The 19,245-nt window shown below is 40.1% G+C and overlaps 1 protein-coding gene across 2 annotated transcripts in view; it reads right to left on the reverse strand.

Annotated features, from left to right (window-relative positions):
• Positions 1-569: 569 nt before the first annotated feature.
• RABGAP1 (RAB GTPase activating protein 1) overlaps positions 570-19,245 on the reverse strand; it is a 58,790-nt gene continuing 40,114 nt past the window's right edge. For both annotated transcript variants that reach the window (XM_065737271.1, XM_065737272.1), the window contains 13 exons: positions 16,448-16,561; positions 15,877-15,951; positions 13,592-13,717; positions 12,950-13,093; positions 11,549-11,590; positions 11,079-11,207; positions 8,625-8,717; positions 7,929-8,039; positions 5,197-5,301; positions 4,646-4,729; positions 3,793-3,864; positions 3,084-3,281; positions 570-2,330 (listed from right to left, as the gene is read on the reverse strand). In XM_065737271.1, the coding sequence (XP_065593343.1) occupies positions 2,208-2,330; positions 3,084-3,281; positions 3,793-3,864; positions 4,646-4,729; positions 5,197-5,301; positions 7,929-8,039; positions 8,625-8,717; positions 11,079-11,207; positions 11,549-11,590; positions 12,950-13,093; positions 13,592-13,717; positions 15,877-15,951; positions 16,448-16,561 (1,416 nt within the window). In that variant the 3' untranslated portion in view covers positions 570-2,207. The remainder of the gene's footprint in view (positions 2,331-3,083; positions 3,282-3,792; positions 3,865-4,645; positions 4,730-5,196; positions 5,302-7,928; positions 8,040-8,624; positions 8,718-11,078; positions 11,208-11,548; positions 11,591-12,949; positions 13,094-13,591; positions 13,718-15,876; positions 15,952-16,447; positions 16,562-19,245) is intronic.

Here is a 19,245-nt window from a genome sequence, read left to right on the forward strand (position 1 = left end):
AGGGCTGCTTTCAGAGTCACCTTCAGTCACTTCGGTGACAAAAATACATTTTTACTCCTTGTTATCTCTCTGCAGAACACGCACAGTTAGGGGAGCCCGATCTGCACTGCGACCCAATTAGGTGCACAGCTGAACCCCAGCTCAGCTGAGACTGGGAGGTCCTCGTGAAGATGACGAGCACGACACCTGACCCCACAGAATTTATGTTATTGATGATAAGCAGAGCTAGGCTACATTTATTTTGCAGACCCAAGCAGAATTTGAAGGGTCGTGGAAAAAAATGTTCTAAATTGGACGTATTTGAGAAACACTGAGTCACAAGCCTCAAGCTGCACAAGGTCACTCTTGCAGTTTCTTTTTTCAAAGCAAAACCTACATTTTATTATATAAAGCAGTGCTGGCAACACCAAGAACACAAAGTCTTTTTTAGCAAAGTCCTTTGCAGCACGAATATAGTTTTGGTCTGACAGAAGCTTGCAGAGCCTAACGCTTCTATTTTAAGAAGAGAATTGGTTTTATATTGCAAAATATTTAATGAATTTCCTGTTAAAATGAAATGAAACAAGGAAGTAGTTATACAATTTTACTTGTTTATAGTTCAATTCATAAAGTATACACACTGCAACTATGCTACCACAATGTCCACGCATCTAATATTGATGGAGTTACAAGTTTTGTTTTGGTTTTGGTATTAAACAATAGAGATAATGTATGCAGTTAAGGAAAAAAAGCTTGGACATAGCATGTTCTATTCTGTAGTTACAGAGTACATCAGCTAGCATTAGTACAGTAAACAAGAAAAAGGTAGAAATACAAAATAAACCAAATATCTTTATATACAAACCAGTGCCTCTTATTGTTACCAGCTTATACTCACACTGCACACAGAATTTATCCACTGATGCAATAGATACTTCAGCATAACACAAACCATTATAAATTAAAAAAAAAAAAATTACAAGGTGCAAAACTCCATTCTACAGCTTTCTGGTGAGAACTCAGACAATCCAAAGAATAAGGAATCCAAGCACGTTGAGCACCTATTAGTGCAACTGCATCGAGCATGGAGAATGACCTACACAACCTCTGAATGTGTTACCAGGGAAGCCAGTTGGACAGCTACAGATGCTCGCAGCTACACTCACGCAGTGATTTTTGCCTCATATATATCTCAGTTTATTGTTTCTTTGTCCCATTCATACCTATGTGCAAAACTAAATCCTGGAAGCTTCCTCAGAGCTTCACAGAAGGCCTGCTACAGGCGGGTAAAGACAACAAAGGAACAAAACAAAGAAACTGACAAGAAAACAACAAACAAAAAGACTTAAATGTCAGACCATCCACATAATTAGTCCTTGTTAGCAATCCTGGTGCTGGGGATTTTAGTGCTGTTGATATGTGGATCAAACAATATGACACAGAAGTGAAACGGAACTTCGCCAAGGACTCTGATAATTCTGTCCTGCACTCAGACAAGGCCCTGAACCTCAGGTTGTGAATTTGTTTGGCAGACCATGCCAAAAAGAAAAAAAAAAAAAAAAAAAGAAAAGCCCAGAGTTGCATAGAATTGATTAGTAACAGAGAGAAACACAGAGAGGTGGATGCTGCATCTAACTAAAACAACGTGGGGCTGCTCCGACAGGAATGCTGAAATCATCCCCATTCAAAAACAAAACGTGATACCTCCTACTCTCTATATCCTACCTCTGGGGACTGCTTTCTGGCACTGATGTAGTTCTTGGTAGTTGTCTTTTTTTCTTCTTTTTTTTGTTTGTTTTTTCTTCTTTTTTTTTTCTTTTTCTTTTTTAAATTCCGTTAGTGACACTTTTCCTTTCAAATAAAATATTAAAAAAGGTTATAACTGTAAAAAAACCTATCATATGTAAACTTAACAGTTAGGGTTTGGTAAGTTCTCGTACCTAGTCTGTGAAAAGCCTCCAGCCAGACTGCAGAATGGATTGCTTCTCTGAAGAGCTTCAATCTAGCTACATCACCTGTTAAATATCAGTAGTATGAAGATCCCATGTCTAGCAATAACGCCACTTTTACGTTCCCATCCTTTTTATCACTGACCTATTGAAATCCCAACATGCTGTGTTTCTATTGTATTTACATTCTGGTCCTCTCACGTCACAGAATTAAACATCTGGCCAAGGAAGGCAACAAAAGGTGTTGTGTTAAGAAGGTGTGTTTGACAGAACTGCATTTCAACAAGTCTCTTTCCCTTGGACTCCAGTCACTGTTTTTATAGAGCTTATTGTTCTGTTGAACCACGTTTTCTTTGCAGCTTGTACTTCGTTCAATGCCAGACCCAAATGGTGTTCCAAATCCTGCAAACAGAAGAATAATTTCTTTAACTTGGTATGCATTCACAGCACAATGTTACAGGAGTTGAACTATGAAGCCTGCAGGACATCTACAATTTCTTAGCTACTACAGAAGTTGAGTCTTATATAAATCAAAAGTAGCACAATGGGTGATGAAAGAAAAAAAAAGATGCCTGTGTCATTGCCCATAGTGAAACATTCAGCTTTCTTTAGCACATGCAAGGTCTTTAATTCTTCCCTATCTGAGAAGGAGGTATTCCCATAGGAAGTGGACTTCCTACAGACTAACTCCTAAGTTTCTGTGAAGAAGCACTGACATAGCATTTTTAGGCTGAAAGAACAACACTGTCATATCTTCCATAAATACCTCAAATACCTGGAGCGCTTTCCAGTCATGTTTTAAGAAACATGTCTCATGTTTGTCACACGTTGATTGTGAGATAAAGAAATGCATGATTCAGTACTTTGTCAGAATTTGGATTTCTTCCAAGAAGTTGCAGAGTTTCAGTCAGTAAGCACTGCCCTGCAGCCATGCAGAGGTCTGGAAGTTGTAGGAGCTGGTAAATACAGTTCATGTAATCTGAATTATTTTAGCTGCAACTTTCAGACCCAATGTTTGGTTAAATAAACCATACAGGAAATAGCAGGTTACAGTTTCAACCAACAGGATCTGTTCCAAAGCCTCTACAACAAACACACTTTTCTAGGAATGCAGACACACCGTATACACTACAGAATGAACCCCCAAAGCATCACCTGGATTTTACATTCTGCTTCCACAAGCTGCAGCTTGGTCTGGGCCAGCTCAAGCTCCATCTCCCTCAGCTGGTTCTTCAGTGTTTCCTTCTCCTCATCCGTGTCATCATCTGAACCATCCTTGGCTGAGCTAGCAACCTTCACACGGCCTTCTTTATTGAAGAACTCCCGGCAATGTTCGCAGTCATCCACTTTTTGCTAAAGTAAATACCTGATTGTGAATGCTTGTACTGGAGTGCTGACCACAGCCTTTTCCTGCCTCTGCTCTGGCAGCACTGCACAACGTGAGAGGGACTGCTAATGATCTGCAAACCCTGAACTGCCAGGGAGTACAGCCAAGCAGGAGCTCCAGCCACCCCCAGCTCTGTGGCTCTACAACCACTGCTGGACTTTTGGTAAAACTGTCTGGCTGAGATAATGGGCTACATAACAGACAGCCAGAAGAGCCTCCTCCAGAAGAAAATCAGACCCCTTTGTAACAATTAAAACCTATTACTGCCTCGCATGAGAATGTAGGCAATAGAGCAAGGGAGAGATGACAACCATCCATCCCTCCTGCGAGACCTCCCCCTCATAATCTTCCCAAAGCTGTAAGTCAAGAAGGAATGCTCTTTCAACCATCATTTTTGTGATGACTAATTGTGTGCTTTCTGTTATGATTTTGCTAAGAGATTTAAACGTTGTAGACTGATTCTATCTGTTCTCTTACCCGTATTTTCTCAATTTCAGCTCTGTTTGCTGTTTGTTGCTTTTCCAGTCGCTCACTCAGTTGGGAACAAATCTGAAAAGCAAAGTTACGTTACCAGACTACTCAGAAATGTAAATTTCATCCCAGATGAATGCTAAGGCATAAATAAATGCTACAGGAGTATTAACATGGACAGTTTTATGGCTCTGAGAAAATCAGGAAAATTGGCATACAACATTAAGTTTTGCCATTCTATAACTATTCTATAGGAAACAGTCACAGAAGTTATCTGTTGTTTGGCCTTGCTAAAGGAATCCAAAAAGGTTAGGGAAAGCATGGCTCTCATTGCCTTAGGGATAAAGGCACCAGCCATGACCCCAGAAGTAGTGGTGTTTTTTGTGTTGCTTCTTTTTTTAATGTCAGTTCCTCAAGACCCGTGTGGCATTTTGAAAGTTCCCATTAAAGACCCATTAAAAAGATTCATCAATTTACTCCTTTGATACCTGGTGCTTGAATTCCAAAGTGAAATCTTTTAAATAAAAAAGGCATGTTTTTCTCTCCTTAAGTGCAATTGCCATCTGATGGAAGAACTGAAGATGGGAGAGCTTTTGGAATGAAGTAAAATATAGATACACAAGAGCCCACATGAACAATGTTGGGCTGTCACTGAGGCTGTGAAACTGGTGATCTACAGACACCTCTGTCAGAAGTAAACAGAGCTGGCCATCATGACCTCAGCAAAATATAAAGCAAAACCAAGTGCCAGCTTAAGATAGCTAAAATGTCTCCTCAAACGAACGACACAGATCTCCTAGAATGCCTAAGTTTGACTGCAGTTTGACTGCAGAACATGTAATCATTAAGTTGTGCTTACCTGTTTGTAGTCACCAATTATAGAGCTGTTCTTTTTGATCTCTGACTCAGCTTTATCTAGTTCCCTACGACACATTTCCTTCAGCTGTAGAAAAAAAGTAAAAAGTTTATATATTTGTACAGTCTGAGAACTAAACATACAGTATTTCCTCCTTCTCCTTAACCTCAATACCTTTTGCACAGGGCAAGACTCTGCAGGGAACAAAGGTCCATCTCAGCTACATGCAAACAGGGAAGAGCTGGACTTTGGTGGCTCTCTTTGCTAGAAAACTGACTAGTTTAGAGAAGGAACTATTAAATGTACTGACAGCTGAAGTTCTGTCCTGCCTCTTTGTGCAGCAGTCTCTGGCACAGTTTATGCCTTCACAATCTCAAGTAAAAAAAATCACTGAAGCACCTGACAGGAAAGAATTCTGTTCTGCTGACGCTCCTTGCACTACAGAGGAGGTACAAACATGACTTAGAACAGTAAGCTCTTCCCACACTTGTCACTTTTTTTTTCCCCCTATCTGCACTGCACAGAAATGTGAGAATGACAGAAATGCCCCTAACCTGAGCTGATTCTTCTTCCAGGCGCCGCTTTTCTTCTTCTGCATCAATCAACTTCTGCTTGGTCATCAGCAGTTCCTTATTCAGAGCATCTGCCTTTTCCTCTGCCTGGAACACAGAGTAGAGTACAGCACTGAAGAGAGGCTTCCTTGCAGTGTGGATGCTGGTAGGCAGCCATGGGTGGAAGCTCCAGTAGGACACAGCCAAGAACACTGTCCTTTCATCCTTATTAAAAGAAGTCTCTTCATTGTTACTAATAAAAGAATTATTAGGAAAACTATTTTTCTGAAAAATACTATCTGCAATTCAAATTTGTAATGAAAACAGAATTCAAGAAAAATGTCTCTAGAACATTAAAAATTCTTCCACGATGTCTACCAATGGACGTGATACCATCTCTATTGTCTCATTGCTCTTTTAAGAAGAGATGTCCCCCAGAAAGCACACAATCCTTTCTTACTACTTTTTTTTTTTTGTTTGTTTTTAGGAATAAAGGTGCATAGCTGTAAAATCTCGGCTGTTCATAAGCTGCTCAAAACTATCTCTGCAAAGTAAGACAGCCTTTCCTGTCTTATACACAGCAACTCAGTACTTCCCAATAGGTGTATGAATTCAACATAAAAATAGATCAATAACTCAATTGATATATAAAATGTTCAGAAAGTAGCTGTACCATTTCTCTTCAAAGGAAGAAAATCAAACAGTGAATTTTAGTCCCTTAAAGTCCTGCTGATCCTTTAAAACAGATGGCAAAGGCAAAGAGAACATCTTTTCATTATATACAGTTTTTAAGCTGTTTTAAAGTTAAAGGAAACTGGGATATGGGAGTCTAGCAATAGCAGAAAATGAAGCCTATTTTCTGGTCTAGTGCAAAGGTTATTAAGGAAATTCTCTTATTTCCAAATGTTTTGCTTTGATCTTTTAGGCTGCAAGATTTCAGAGACACTATGAAGGTATCAGAAAAGGTGTATTAAGCTATCTCCTTTGGTACTTTTCTTTCAGGACTTCTGGCTAGTAGAATGTAACATTACAGCTTCCAATTAGAAGAATTAATAAGGGTCCTAAAGTAGGATCAAACCTACCTATCTCCTCCTGGGGGATAACCTGAATGCTGCCAACATCGTTTACCACCTTTGAAGGCATAAGTGTTACATACCCACTGGTGTATGTCAAAGACTTAACTCAGTTTTGTTCCTCGCTTAGCTCTCTATTTAAATAAAAGCACAACTGGTTTATACAGGCTAGAGCAGCCATAAACAACACTTAGTAACAGACACAAAAAAACTACGTCAGTATGGGGTTTTTTTTGCTGCAGTCCACCTCTGAGAGCAACCACTGGGCATTCAGCACAGCCTCCTATGAGCTGCCTCCAATACAGCGACAAAGCACAGGTAATAGCAAGTGAACATCACAGTGCTTTTTGAAAACCCTGCATGGAACATACTTCTATGCTTCACACATTTTTAACATTATAGAGCAGCAGATTTAACAAACCTGAATGTCATAAAACAGATTTCATTTAAAGCAACTTCATCCACTAGCATCAGGAATACATTCCCAACAGCCAGTTTCCAGGAGACCGTGGGAAACCTTGTGCTCTCTGGGAGCTGATAAGCTGAAACATTTTTAAGCCTGTCAACTCCTGCACTACATGATTTTTGAAAGTTATTTTCCTTTGGGATTTCAAAAACGCCCTTATCTTGATACACAAGAACACCCAACATAAGCACTTGGACTTTTTTCCTCATCTCCCCAAGACGACAGACTGAACGTGGCGCAGCCTACGAGGTGCATTACAAGTGCTGGTGCCTCTGCATGTCACATGAAAAAGCACATCCTAAAAAAATCTCCCAGACATGAGTATGTAATGAAGGGAATGCGAGAGCAAGCTTAAAAAAATTACTTCAATAAAGCAAATCTGAAACTTCCTCCTGAGGGCTCTGCTGATATGGAGAACAACCTGTGATGATGAGCTCATGTGGGCAGACTGCAACACACCAAACCCAAACTGCAGTCACTGTTCTGAACCACCTAAGGTATCTGAGAATCCGATTCCACTCAGGGACAGACAGACTTTCAAATTTATTAGGTACCAGAAGCCTGTCTTCAGTGAGATCACACTCATCTGAATACCAGTCAAAGAATGACAGAATACAGAATCCAAGCTATTATTTTTGTCACAATCTGAAGACTTGACTTAGCTCCTGCTATACTTTCTTTCAATATACATAGAGAAGAAAGTAATTAATCAAGCACAGGCTTAGAACCCCTCTTCTCTCTCACATCAATCTGAATGCCTTTCAGAGGAATCCATATTTCAGTTTCCTGTTTCTTGAGGGCATCTGACATACGAGGTCTGCATACCACCCTGCAACCTGCTCGTGGAGGAAAGAATCCTAACCCACCCAGATCAACTGTGCCACGTTTGGCAGCATATTAGATACCCTCTAATGACACTTTCCCACACCACATAATGTGATGACCTGCATCTGCTCAACCTGTTGTCCTGACAGAAGTACAGGTAGCCCAACAAGTCTCATAAAACAAAGGTAATCCCTAACCCTGGAGGCAAGACACAAGTGAAAATACATTCTACAAGGAACAAGGAAACCCCATCAGCAGAAAATTAATCACTACAGAGTACAAAAACACTTTGTGATACCTCCAATGAGAGCACTAACTAGAAACTAGCCCCAGTACCTTTTCTCCACTATGGAGCATATAAAACATCTTACATTGTCTAAGTCTTTCCGCAGAGCAATCTTGCTGGTCACCAGTTCGTGTGCAAGGTCATCATTTTCTTGCTCAAGTCTCATGTTTGCTTCCTGTAGACGCCGGTTCTCACGCTATGGGCAGCCAAAACAGTGAAAAAAAAAAGAAGTTTTAGTAGGTGTTTATCTATAAAACACAGCACTCTGAATGCAAACATCTAACTTACATCTCAAATACTGAAAGACAACTCCACCCGCATGAAATTCAATGAGGACAAAAGCTGGTAGCCAATAGTAAACATACCATCAGGCAAATTAAATATTATCCTCCAGGAGAAACCACACATTAATAACTCATCTACTACTTGCTGTGCTAGTGAAATGTTTTTGAAGAATGCAGTGGTGGGAGTGTCCCTCTGCCATCAACACCTTGCCAAGAGGACCCCACAAACACTGATTTTCTTGGCTGAACATAAAATTTTCATGCTGAAAAAAGGTGAGAGTGGATGGTACTGGGAAAGCCACTCTGCATTCTCCTGCTGCAATTTTCAGTACACAGACAAATGTTAAAGCTTACACAGAACTCTTCAGCTTAGAACATGTAAATGGATGTGTACATATAATTGTCAGAAGACAAAACAGATTAAAGAAAAGAAAATCTAAGTAGGAATTCCCTGCAGGTACTGCATGTTAAATCAGATTACAGTAGGTAAGCATTACCTCGAATCTTTCGATTGGATCCTCCTGCTGAGCCTGCTGCTCTCTCATGGTATGATATTCCTTTTCATATTTCTTCAGCTTCTTCTGGCTAATCTAAATTAAAGCAGCCTATTAGTTCTCATCCAGAAAATCAATAAAGAAATACATAGTTCACAAGGGTTATGGTATGAGCTTTGGGCAACTTCTGCCTTCTATAAAACACAGCTAATAATCTTTTTTTGAATGTCAAATCTGTGGATATGGTAAAAAAAAATGGATTTCACTCAATAATCACAGAAGTATCCCTCTCTCTTATCCTTCTGTGGAACACAGAAAAGTGTTAGAAGGGGATTCCTAGCAGCATCCTACCTGAGTTTTCCTCAGTACCACACAGCTGTTATATTACTGTGACTTAGCAAAACTGAATCTCTTGAAACCACCACGTGTTTAATTTCTGACCTAACATAATGCTGAGGATTCTTCAGCTGCTTTTCAACTCTAACATTTATTGTCACACTGAGGTGTTTACTTTGAAAGAAACCACAGATGCAAATGCAGTTTTCTTTAAGAAGGGAGAGAAACGTGGATTAAATTCAGTATTCTGTGCAGTGTTCAAGTCCTACAGGGACAGAGAACGCACCAAGAACTGCATCAGATCCTGACCAGCACCTTCCCTGCTGCCAACAATGCACTACAGGAGTTCAGTGACACAGGCTGTGCTAAAACCACTGCAGCATTTCACATGCAAAGTAGTACACATCTGAATTAAATCACTAGTCATAAAAGCTGCTGAACCCTTATAGTTATTTCAATAAACCAAATAATCTGAAGTTATGGGAATGTTTTCCTCTTAAAAAATATTATGTCTGAGAAAAAAATTTGATAAGCGTTAAGTGACAGGCAGTGGAAAACATGCTTCAGTTTCTCTTATCTTTGTTTTTTTATTATTAACAATCTGAGTTGAAATGAGCTGTGGAAAACTGGTAGCTAGGCTCCCCCTAGTGAGAAGTGCACAGAAACACTCAGCTGAATGTGCTTCCGCTGACTCTTAAAGAGAAGCCTCCATTTACCTGGAGCCAGTCCAGCCCCATTACAACTGCAGTTATCCTTACTCAGCAGCCCAGACTAACACGCAGAATATTAACCCTTTACTTACAACGTAGCCTGTAACTTCAGTGGATTATTTCACTGCTCTGCCCCTTCAGCACTGAGCGAACTGTTGGGTTTCATACACCAAATCTCAAGCTGTAAAGGTTAGCTCTTGAAAGGGAGGCATCCAGTCACATGAGAGGAAGGGAAGGAAGCCCCACTACTGGTCAGACTGTTCTGGGTGCATTAATCCAGCACTGCCACCGGATACTAATAACGAGGTGATCATGAGAACATTTACTACTGTCACCAGTTCTTAACACTGGAGCCCTAGCAGGAGCTGTGCTCAGGCCCCAAGGCCTGCATGGTGACAGAGGGCAGAGAACACTGAGGGCTCACTTTAAGAAACTATGCTGTCTCAGGTTCATCATTTACTGACCTCCTTTTCAGCAGAATGCTGCTGTAATCACAATGCCTTAGCCAGGCTACTTCTCCCTTCCCATAAATGATTTATTTTGACATCAGGCCTTTTTCTGCTCAAAAGTGCTTCCAGATACAAAACTGGAGATTTCTACTGACAGCAAAGGACTTATATTTTAGGTCACAGAAGGTAATTACGTGCAACATCCAGTCAGAGGCAACACACATGGATGATACAGACGTGCTCAGCACCTCTGCAGAGCCCAGTAACACAGACTGCACTTCCTCCATAAACTTCATTTAACCCTCTGAAAAAATGCAGCACTCAGGGAAGCAGTGCACAGTCTTCACTGTTTGCTTTAACTACTTTACACAGCACTGGGAAGGAAGGGAGATTTGGCAGAGTGGGAAGAAAAACAAATTGTTTGGAAATGTGAAAGGCAAATGCAGTGGTTACACGTGATCTTGACCAGATGCAGATACCATGTCTAATCTGTGGCTACTGTGCAATGGTTGGATGAGTTAAAATAGCTTGCTTACTTCTTGATTAATTCCTAATTTCTACACTTAGAAATGCTTGAGTTCTATGGAGTGCACTCTGCTGCTATTCCACAATGCCCTGGAAGTTAATATATTAGGGAAGATTGCAATTACACACCAATGCTACAGAATTGTTCTGGTGAATTTTAAGGAAAAAAAAAAAACATTTTGAACCACACCAGTATATATGACCAAAAGCTAATAACTCTGTAATGGAATTTCAACCAAAATTTACTATTTAAAGGGTTTACTCCAACATGTTGACATAAAGCGTATTTCACGTCATTGTATTTGAGACGCGGGGGTTAGCAGGGAACAAACACAACAACTCCCACTGCCCCAAATGAAGAAAACTTCCCTGTTTACCTCAAAAATTGTAAATACCCACTGCAGATACACTCACAGTTGCTATCACCACACCTTTACCTTCATGTTACAGGCTAACTCCATCAGCTTTTTTGCATTCTCCTCTGAGCGGTATCTCTTGGGCAGCTGGACACGGAAGAATTTTAAAGCCCCTTCGAAGTCGGTCAGTAACAAATCATCCTTGGTAGTCTAAGGACAAGGAAAAAAAATCAGCAATTCTAAAGCAGATTTTGGACAGTTACTGAATTCCCAGAGATAATATAGCAACACCTATTTTGTAAAGCTCCCAAGAACATATCTACTTGTTAACCTCCTGTAAATAGTGTTTGTTTCTATTTCTGCAGCTTTCTATGTCCCTGCCACCCCATCCCCCAAAAGCACTCTGCTGCACCAAACATGACAAACAGCATGTGCAATACAGGAAGTTGCTAGCTTGAAAAAAAATAAATTAACAGGCATCTTAATTTTTGCTAGCTGTGCACAATGGCACTGTGGTACAGAAAGCATTGTGTTGAAAGTTGGATACTCACTTTTAATAATCCCAGTGCAACATTAAAGATAACACTTATTCCCTAGGGAGAAACATAATGACAGAATAAATTAATTCTTGGTATCTGCAATCCTAGCTTTTGAATTATTTGCTGGATGTTGTCGTTAGTCTACTTGCTAAGATGAGAACGCAGATACAAGTACAAACAGGAACTACATTAAATCAGAGGGACAGAGAATGACTTTACAAACAATTAGGAAGGTATCTTCACTGGATTGCCATTACTGAAAGCAAACCAATATCTCAACACAGGTTTTACTACTGTAATAGTTCAAGACTCCAAAATGATGAAGGTGCTGCTGCACTTTATTTTTTAAGGACCAGTTGGTCAGCTCAAGATGATTTAATCTGCACATAGCAGCTTCTGAAAACACTGAATTCAAATGCTGAAATATATACATGAATATATTAATTTCTGGAACTCAAAAGTTGGGATAATTCTTATAACAAAAAAGCAGGTAACTCACTTTAGGACACAGTCTCACATTGTCCACATTTACTACTTATGAATTTAAAATATGTTTCTAAACAAATATAACTGATTTTCCAAATACCATCTGCTGCCTTCGATTACATTGGCACATGGACAAAGTAAGCAGCAGATGATAACAGAGAAAGGGTAAAAGTGACCAGGAGATTTACGAATGCTAAAACCCTTCAGTGCCCGAAATTTAGACAAACTGTTTCATTCCACATAAGCAATTACAGATCTGGTGGAGAATGCATGAATATGTTAATCAGTCAGTAAAAGTAAATCATAACTCAAGGATGCTTTGGTACACAACATCAATTGTTAATTCATGTTAATGAGCTACAAATCAGATTTATTTACTATTTACCAACATACTACCAAATATGCAGTTTTAAACATGCGTATGTCCAAATCTCAAAGTAAATAATTTTGCTTTCTAAATGTATGCTGGGAAGTACAAAGAGACTTCAAGTCTCCTGGGAAAAGGGCCCCAGGCTCGTGAGATCACCAGCACAGAAATCAGCTGAGCTACTCTGTGTCATGGCATTGCTGCAACTGCGTTCTAAAACAAAAAAAAAGTTTTATGGTGTTTAATACAATTTAACAACGGAAGAAAATTGGAATCTTTCATCCACAGATTAGTAAATCAGCTTACATCCCACGAGCACTGTATGGAATTACATCCACGTTCTGTGAAATAAGATATTACAATCATATATATACTCCTAATTCATTTCTTTAAAATGCTGAGAACTCTTTTCCATTGTGAAAATGTAATACTTCTACACAAAAATAAGCACTGCTTGCCCAGCTCTGAAAGCACAGCTAGTAACAGGGATATGAATCAAGACAGTGAGAAACAGTCAAAAGCTATTACCAGTAGTGCAAGTCTCCAGCTCTAACACATACCTCACATAAGAGTAAGTCAATAATATGGAAGACCATGTAGAGAGGGAATTTTGCCGTGAACAACGTGAGGAACCACTGGGAAGCGTACATGTGTGCCTCAAGGCTGATGTCCAGAAAGTGGTTATACAGATCAGGAATGTATTCCTAATAACAATAATGAAAAAAGAAAGGAAGAAAGAAAGAGAGTTAATTTACACTATTTTGGAGGAATAGTTGAAAGTATAACAGGAGCTGACATGTTGAAGAACCTTCCAAGGATGTTCAAGGCTCAGCATGGATGCTCAGAACCCTCTATTAAATGCACAATGAGTCTACTCCCAAGTTCACATCCTAGTGAGAAACACAGGCAGCAGCTGTGCTGACCCTGCAAGGCCACGCAAGGCTTCTGTGGGGCAGTTGGCAGCAGAGCCACCCCAAGGGTTCAGACACAACGGCCCTCAAACTCACTGCGTGCTGCCAGCAGTGGCAGGCTGGTCTCTGCACACTCTATTCTCAGAAAGCCTTCAGTATGGATAGTTCTCACTCTTCCTCCTTGCTAAGAGGCTTCGAACGCTATTCATGTGTAAGATAAACAGCTTGTTTTGCTAATGTTTTGAACTGCAGGCCCCAGTCTATTCATATCACACAAGTCTGAGCCCCTACCTGCATGAGGCGCTCCAGCTGATAGAACTTGCAGTGCAAATCTTCAAAATTTTGTTTGAAAAGTTCCCTGAGTCCATAATCAAACATGATTTTGACCAGAACACTGAAAGCTTGCTCTTCAGGCATCTGTGAGAAGAAAGCATATTTATCACAGAGCATTTAAACCTTTCTTACCAGTTCCATCTGCCCTTACTGCGGTCTCCTGCCTCTTACAGAAAGGCCAAACTGTTACTACTTTTTAACCCACTCCAAACCAGCTCAAAAGTAACCAAGAGTACTGACACAGAAAATGAGATCTGGTGTTGGAAACAGCACTTCATTCACATTCAGTGAAATAAAGCACTTCCCAGTCACCCAACTAAAAATACATCTTTCAGACATCAAGACCAACGCAGCTTCTCGTCATACTTGTTACACATCGTGCCAGAATCCTACAGATTCCCAACAGCCTAATTCTGTCACCTACGTAACGAAGACAAATGCAGTATCACCAGAGGATGTTAAACAGGATCTTTCCCTTATTTTTAGCTATATATTTACCATTTTAAATGACATTAATTACATTTCATGCTTATTTTTCAGCTGCCATGAATAAGACAGAGCAGTAATTGCTAACAAAAACTCAATTTATCACAACTCATCGCTGGTTTGGGAAAGTTCAATATCCCTTTCCTGCCAAAAACTGAAGATACACTCATCATGGCTTGTCAGTGTTTAGACATTTCTCCCAAACACAAAAATTCAGCTTTCTATATTTCTATGGTAAAGTCTGACTTGAGGCCAATCACTTGTTCCTGTAAAGGCCAGAACACCCACCTCAAGAATTCTATTATTAATCTGCAGATGGAGTTTGCTAAAACTGAAAACTTTGCTGAGGCACACTAGTCTGGTAGTGAAGGACTCCTTTTCCATAGCACTTTTCAATATCTGCCCTCCCGAGCAGCTGTACTCCAAAGGCTCATTTCAAAGAAACCTTTAAAGAAATTCAGCCTTTTTACTGCTTGCTTTATTTCCACAGGCAATACCTATCTGTTAAAGAAAGAATTCTAGGATCATGCCCTATCTGCTGTCCACAACAAGTCTCTCTAATGCAATGGATATTCAAGAAATGGACATAAGACAGTGAAATATCTAACAGGAAGCATGCGTGTTTGAGTAGAAGTGCTCAGCTCTCCTATCAGGAAGCAGTACCCCTCTTGATCTAAAGAACTAATTGGTGATCGAGGGCTTCATATTACAGCTACAACAAACCAAAAGGTTGTTCTGATTAGATCTGTGTTTGTGTCACGTTCTGCATCCTCCACTGACTTCACAACATTATGGAAATACACCGTGAAGAACAGACATCCACTGAAAACTACAGAGATGTCTTCAGACCCAGTTCTCACTGGCAGCAACAGTCACTAAGATCAGATGGGGAGAAGAAATCTCAGCACACTACAGAGCTTCAGAACTGCTCGGCTGCAACTGCCCCTGCTCAGTGCACACACTGATAAAAAGCAGACGTTATTTTAAAAAAGGTCTAAAAATAATTTGTACTGATTTCAAATCCTCTCATATTTCCAAAGCATGAGAGAATCTGGAATTTTTGCTTCTGAATTACAGTAAGCATAAATCTCCCTGACTTCTGAACACTCAAGCAATTAAGGGATATTACTCTGCTGAGGTCACGTTTACCAATAAGAATTAAGTTTCAAAAAATATTCTTAACAAAATAAAAACTATTTTATCCTTCAGTGACCTCTAAAATCAAAAAGCACAAATGTTTGCAATACAGGATCCCCAATAGAGGCAGTATAATGTTCAAAGCACTGAGGCCCACTAAGAAAGTGACATCCCATCAATGCCACAAATACACTACTTCTGTGTATACACGTGATTACCAACCACATTTCTGACTGATTCCAATAGAAAGGTCTTCTAAAAAGCTTAAATCTGACCCTGAAACCCTGTAACAGAAACATTTACAGTGTTGTCTGATACACAAATTCCATATCTACTAGTGATCATGAATACAAGCCTGTAGAGTTTCAATTGGAAGGGATCCTGAAACAGAAACACAGTGAAATGAACACTGACTGTAGACAAGAGTTGTTATGAATACTACAGTTAGTTTTAAACAATTTACTCTTCTGTCTAAAAACAGATTATTATTGACCAACATTTAAGTGGATAAGCAGCCTGCAACCCCACGAGTTCAGGAGTTACCATGTCTGTCCCAGACACACAGAGCAGTATTTATTCTTAAGCTTAAAACAAACTGGAGAAAAAAAACCACCACTTACATGTAGAAGAAGCACAGCAGCAAGAAACGATTGGCCTTGACAGTAACCAATCTCTTCATCATAGACAGAATAGGCCTAAAAAAGGAATCCATTTTTTTATAGCATATCTGAGCTAAAAGCACAAAGAAAACAAAATGTTACACTGAACACAGCTCCATGAAATGTTTATGAAGTATACTGGTGCCACTGGTGTAATTCAAACAAGAGGACAACCTGTATGAAAACCAAATTGTGACATATAGTGGCAGTGGTTGGTTACAGTAATACAGGAAGGCTGCTGGGGTCTATTAAGCTACTTCTCTGAGAGCTCTTACCCCCAAAAAGCTGCTTCAGGGATGTCAGGAGGTCATTTGCAAAAAGGAAGCACCACTAACACAAAGAAAGAGCACTAAAAGATTTCATATTCTTTCTTCATGGCTGCAGACAAACAACTACAATGAAGAACGAGCCCAAGGCTGCCTCCAAGATACAGTGAAATAACTGTATTTTCTACACATTCATCTCAGGTAACAAAGACACATCTGTTAATGATTTTAAATATAAGTTACCAGAATAAGAATGTAAAGAATACCTTGCATATTTTGTACAAGGAGTCCTGACCATCTCCTCCAGTATCTTTAAAATAATCATGAGCAGGAAAGGTTCGATTGATGTCTCGGGTGATAGCACTGTCTTGTGGAGACTCCTATTAGAAAAAGTAAAAATAAAAACTGAGGTAATATAAACTAAAACACGTCAGAAGAGAATAAATTACTGCATGCCAGGGCTGAGAGTTAAGGGACTGACATTGTGTTCTGCGCACTGCTCTAAATTTAACAAATACAGTCTACTCAACCAGAACAGACTGCCTGCAGGCTGGCAGCTCCAGATCACAATCTTGATAGATTTGGTTACCTAAGCACATCTGGGAACAGTCACTGAGTGGCAGAAAAAGCACATGTACACACACACACACACACACACAAAAGCATTCCAGGACATTGCAATGCAGACAGCAGCCTTCCCCTGCAGTCTTCTGAAGGCAGCGCTGCCCAGTCACATCTCATTTATCTTAAACTGCAGAGGGTAACAAACAATTGTAAGCAGCTGTATACTGCCATCCTAAATTCTTTCATTCCTTCTCCTAAATGCTTCAGCTAGTGAAACCACTCTCCATCCCTTTCATAAAATTAGGCAATAAGCAGTAGAAAATTGCATAAGAGCAACATACAGCAAAACATAATAAAACGCAGGGACAGCTGCCTATAGGAGTGGGGCAGCTCAGCATCAGGAAGATGGAACTGTTCTCTACACTTCTCAGATGCAATCATTTTCAGATGTCCCAAGTACTTTGAAAGCTGCACAATAACAAATAGCATACAATTAAAAAAACCATTAAGAGTGAACAACAGACAGAGAAGACAATTGGAAGTAATACCATGAGAGTCTGCATCAAGTCCTACATAAAAAGTAGCAAAAACTCCTAGTAGAGATTAAAAGAGTTTGACAAAGCATAATAATTCAATACAGTAAAATGGGAAATGTAGGCCTTTTCCTCCTGACAGTAATCCAATTTCAATAGCACATGATCTGCCTGAAATCAGTGGGCGAGACCGGCCTCAAACAGCCAGTTCTAACGGGATCTGTCAGTACTGCACAGGATGGGTGAGAAGGAACCCCGTTACTCCCATGGAGAAGTCTCCTGACTAAAAGTTTCCAGGGAATGGAAAAGGTCTGTGTCAGGCACACCATGTGAAACCATAAGTACTTGTGAACAATGTCCAGCTTCACCTGAAGTGCCATCCAGGACACAATATACGTTCAGAGGGGGAAAGCAAGCAGGTGCCATTCCCACAGTGGGGTCTCCTAAGGTCTCAGCCAACATTAAACATGACAGAGAGATGTTTTGATCCATCCAGAGGTGACCCTCAGAGCAGTGCTGGCACCAGCACGGCTGTGTGTGGGGCTCAGGGAACTGCAGCGTGTAAGGAAGACCCCTCCACAAGTTTGTGACTGCCACCAAATGGGAAGGAGAGGCTGGGATGTTGGTAGCAACACAGAAACAAAAGCCCTCTGTCTGCGTTTATTTCCTTTGCCAATCACAGTCCTTTTTTCCACTATCGAAGAGGACTTTTCCTAGACTTCACCTGAGAGCCCAGAACACTCAGAAATGAGTTCTGAGAGCTTTTTTTTGAATAAGGTCTTCCTGATAACTTCCAATTTTTTGAAAGGTTGCAAGACTGAAGAACAGTGAAGTACAAGAGTGCAGGTACTGTTCACTGCCAACAGCAATGTGTAGCACCAAACAAAAGGATTTCCAGAGTTTTATCTGAACTCTTCTGCAATGGCATAGATTACAGAAAATAATCTTGAATCCACTTGCCTTTTAATTTGCTTATTTAATAGCAGAAGCAAAAGCATCTGGTTGGAAACCTAAAGGACAGACTTCACAGTCATTAAGACTAAAGAGAATCATCAGCGGTCTCTCTCTGGCTTTGCGTGACTTGTTCAGCACTTGACTTCTGTGTTTCAGTACAACTCTTCAGGCAATCTGTAAGGCTAGTTCCTGCAGCTGAAACACAGCTCGGTGAGAGAAAAATTAGAGGAAATGATAAGGTTTAAAAATGCTTTTCAAACCATGGCTTTGAAATCTCTCCATTAGTACAATCTGCTGCAATCCAAGCATTGTGCAACCTTTTCTTTACTCCTATTTTTATACCTTGCTGTGAGAATTGGCTCAATGGGCAATTTCTCATGCTTTCAGGGGACTGGGAACTGAAGGAAACCCTTCTGAACCCACACCCTTCACAAACTGGGATTGAAAAATAGAAAGCTAAGAATGACAGGAAGAAAAAGAAAGTAATAAAGAAAACAGAATGGAAAACAGCCATGAGAACTGAGGCCAGCGCAGTAAAGATTAAAATTCTCACATGAGTTCACTGCTCCAAAGGAAAGCAAGAAAATGTGGATGCTCAGACTAAGAGCATACCTCTCCCTCCCTTTTGTTGGCCACTTTAAAATATTAGTGGACTTTTACTAAAAACTTCCTTTCCTGCTAATTCAAAAAGAAACTACAAGAGTAATTAAGGAAAGTAGGATGCAGCCTAGCAGATAAAAGCTCATCTACTTTATCAGCCCTTCTATAAAACATACTGGTTCCCATCTGCTAAGATAGATTCACTTAGAGGACATTTTCCTTGTACTTTTCTCCAAAGTTTAGCATGTTCACGATCCTTCCTGGGAGCACTATCCCAGGATGTGCAAATCCTGGCATGCAGATGCAGTCTTGACCAATGTCTTCAGATTGAGACTGTCCAATATTGGAAGCATTTTCTGTAGCTTAAGCCACACTTACGACATGGAAGAGCTGGAGGTGAGAGTACATCTACA

This window comes from Cyrtonyx montezumae, unplaced genomic scaffold, assembly GCF_038088225.1.
Source record: "Cyrtonyx montezumae isolate F1298 unplaced genomic scaffold, pur_monq_1.0 scaffold_20, whole genome shotgun sequence".
Taxonomy (NCBI): Eukaryota; Metazoa; Chordata; class Aves; order Galliformes; family Odontophoridae; genus Cyrtonyx; species Cyrtonyx montezumae.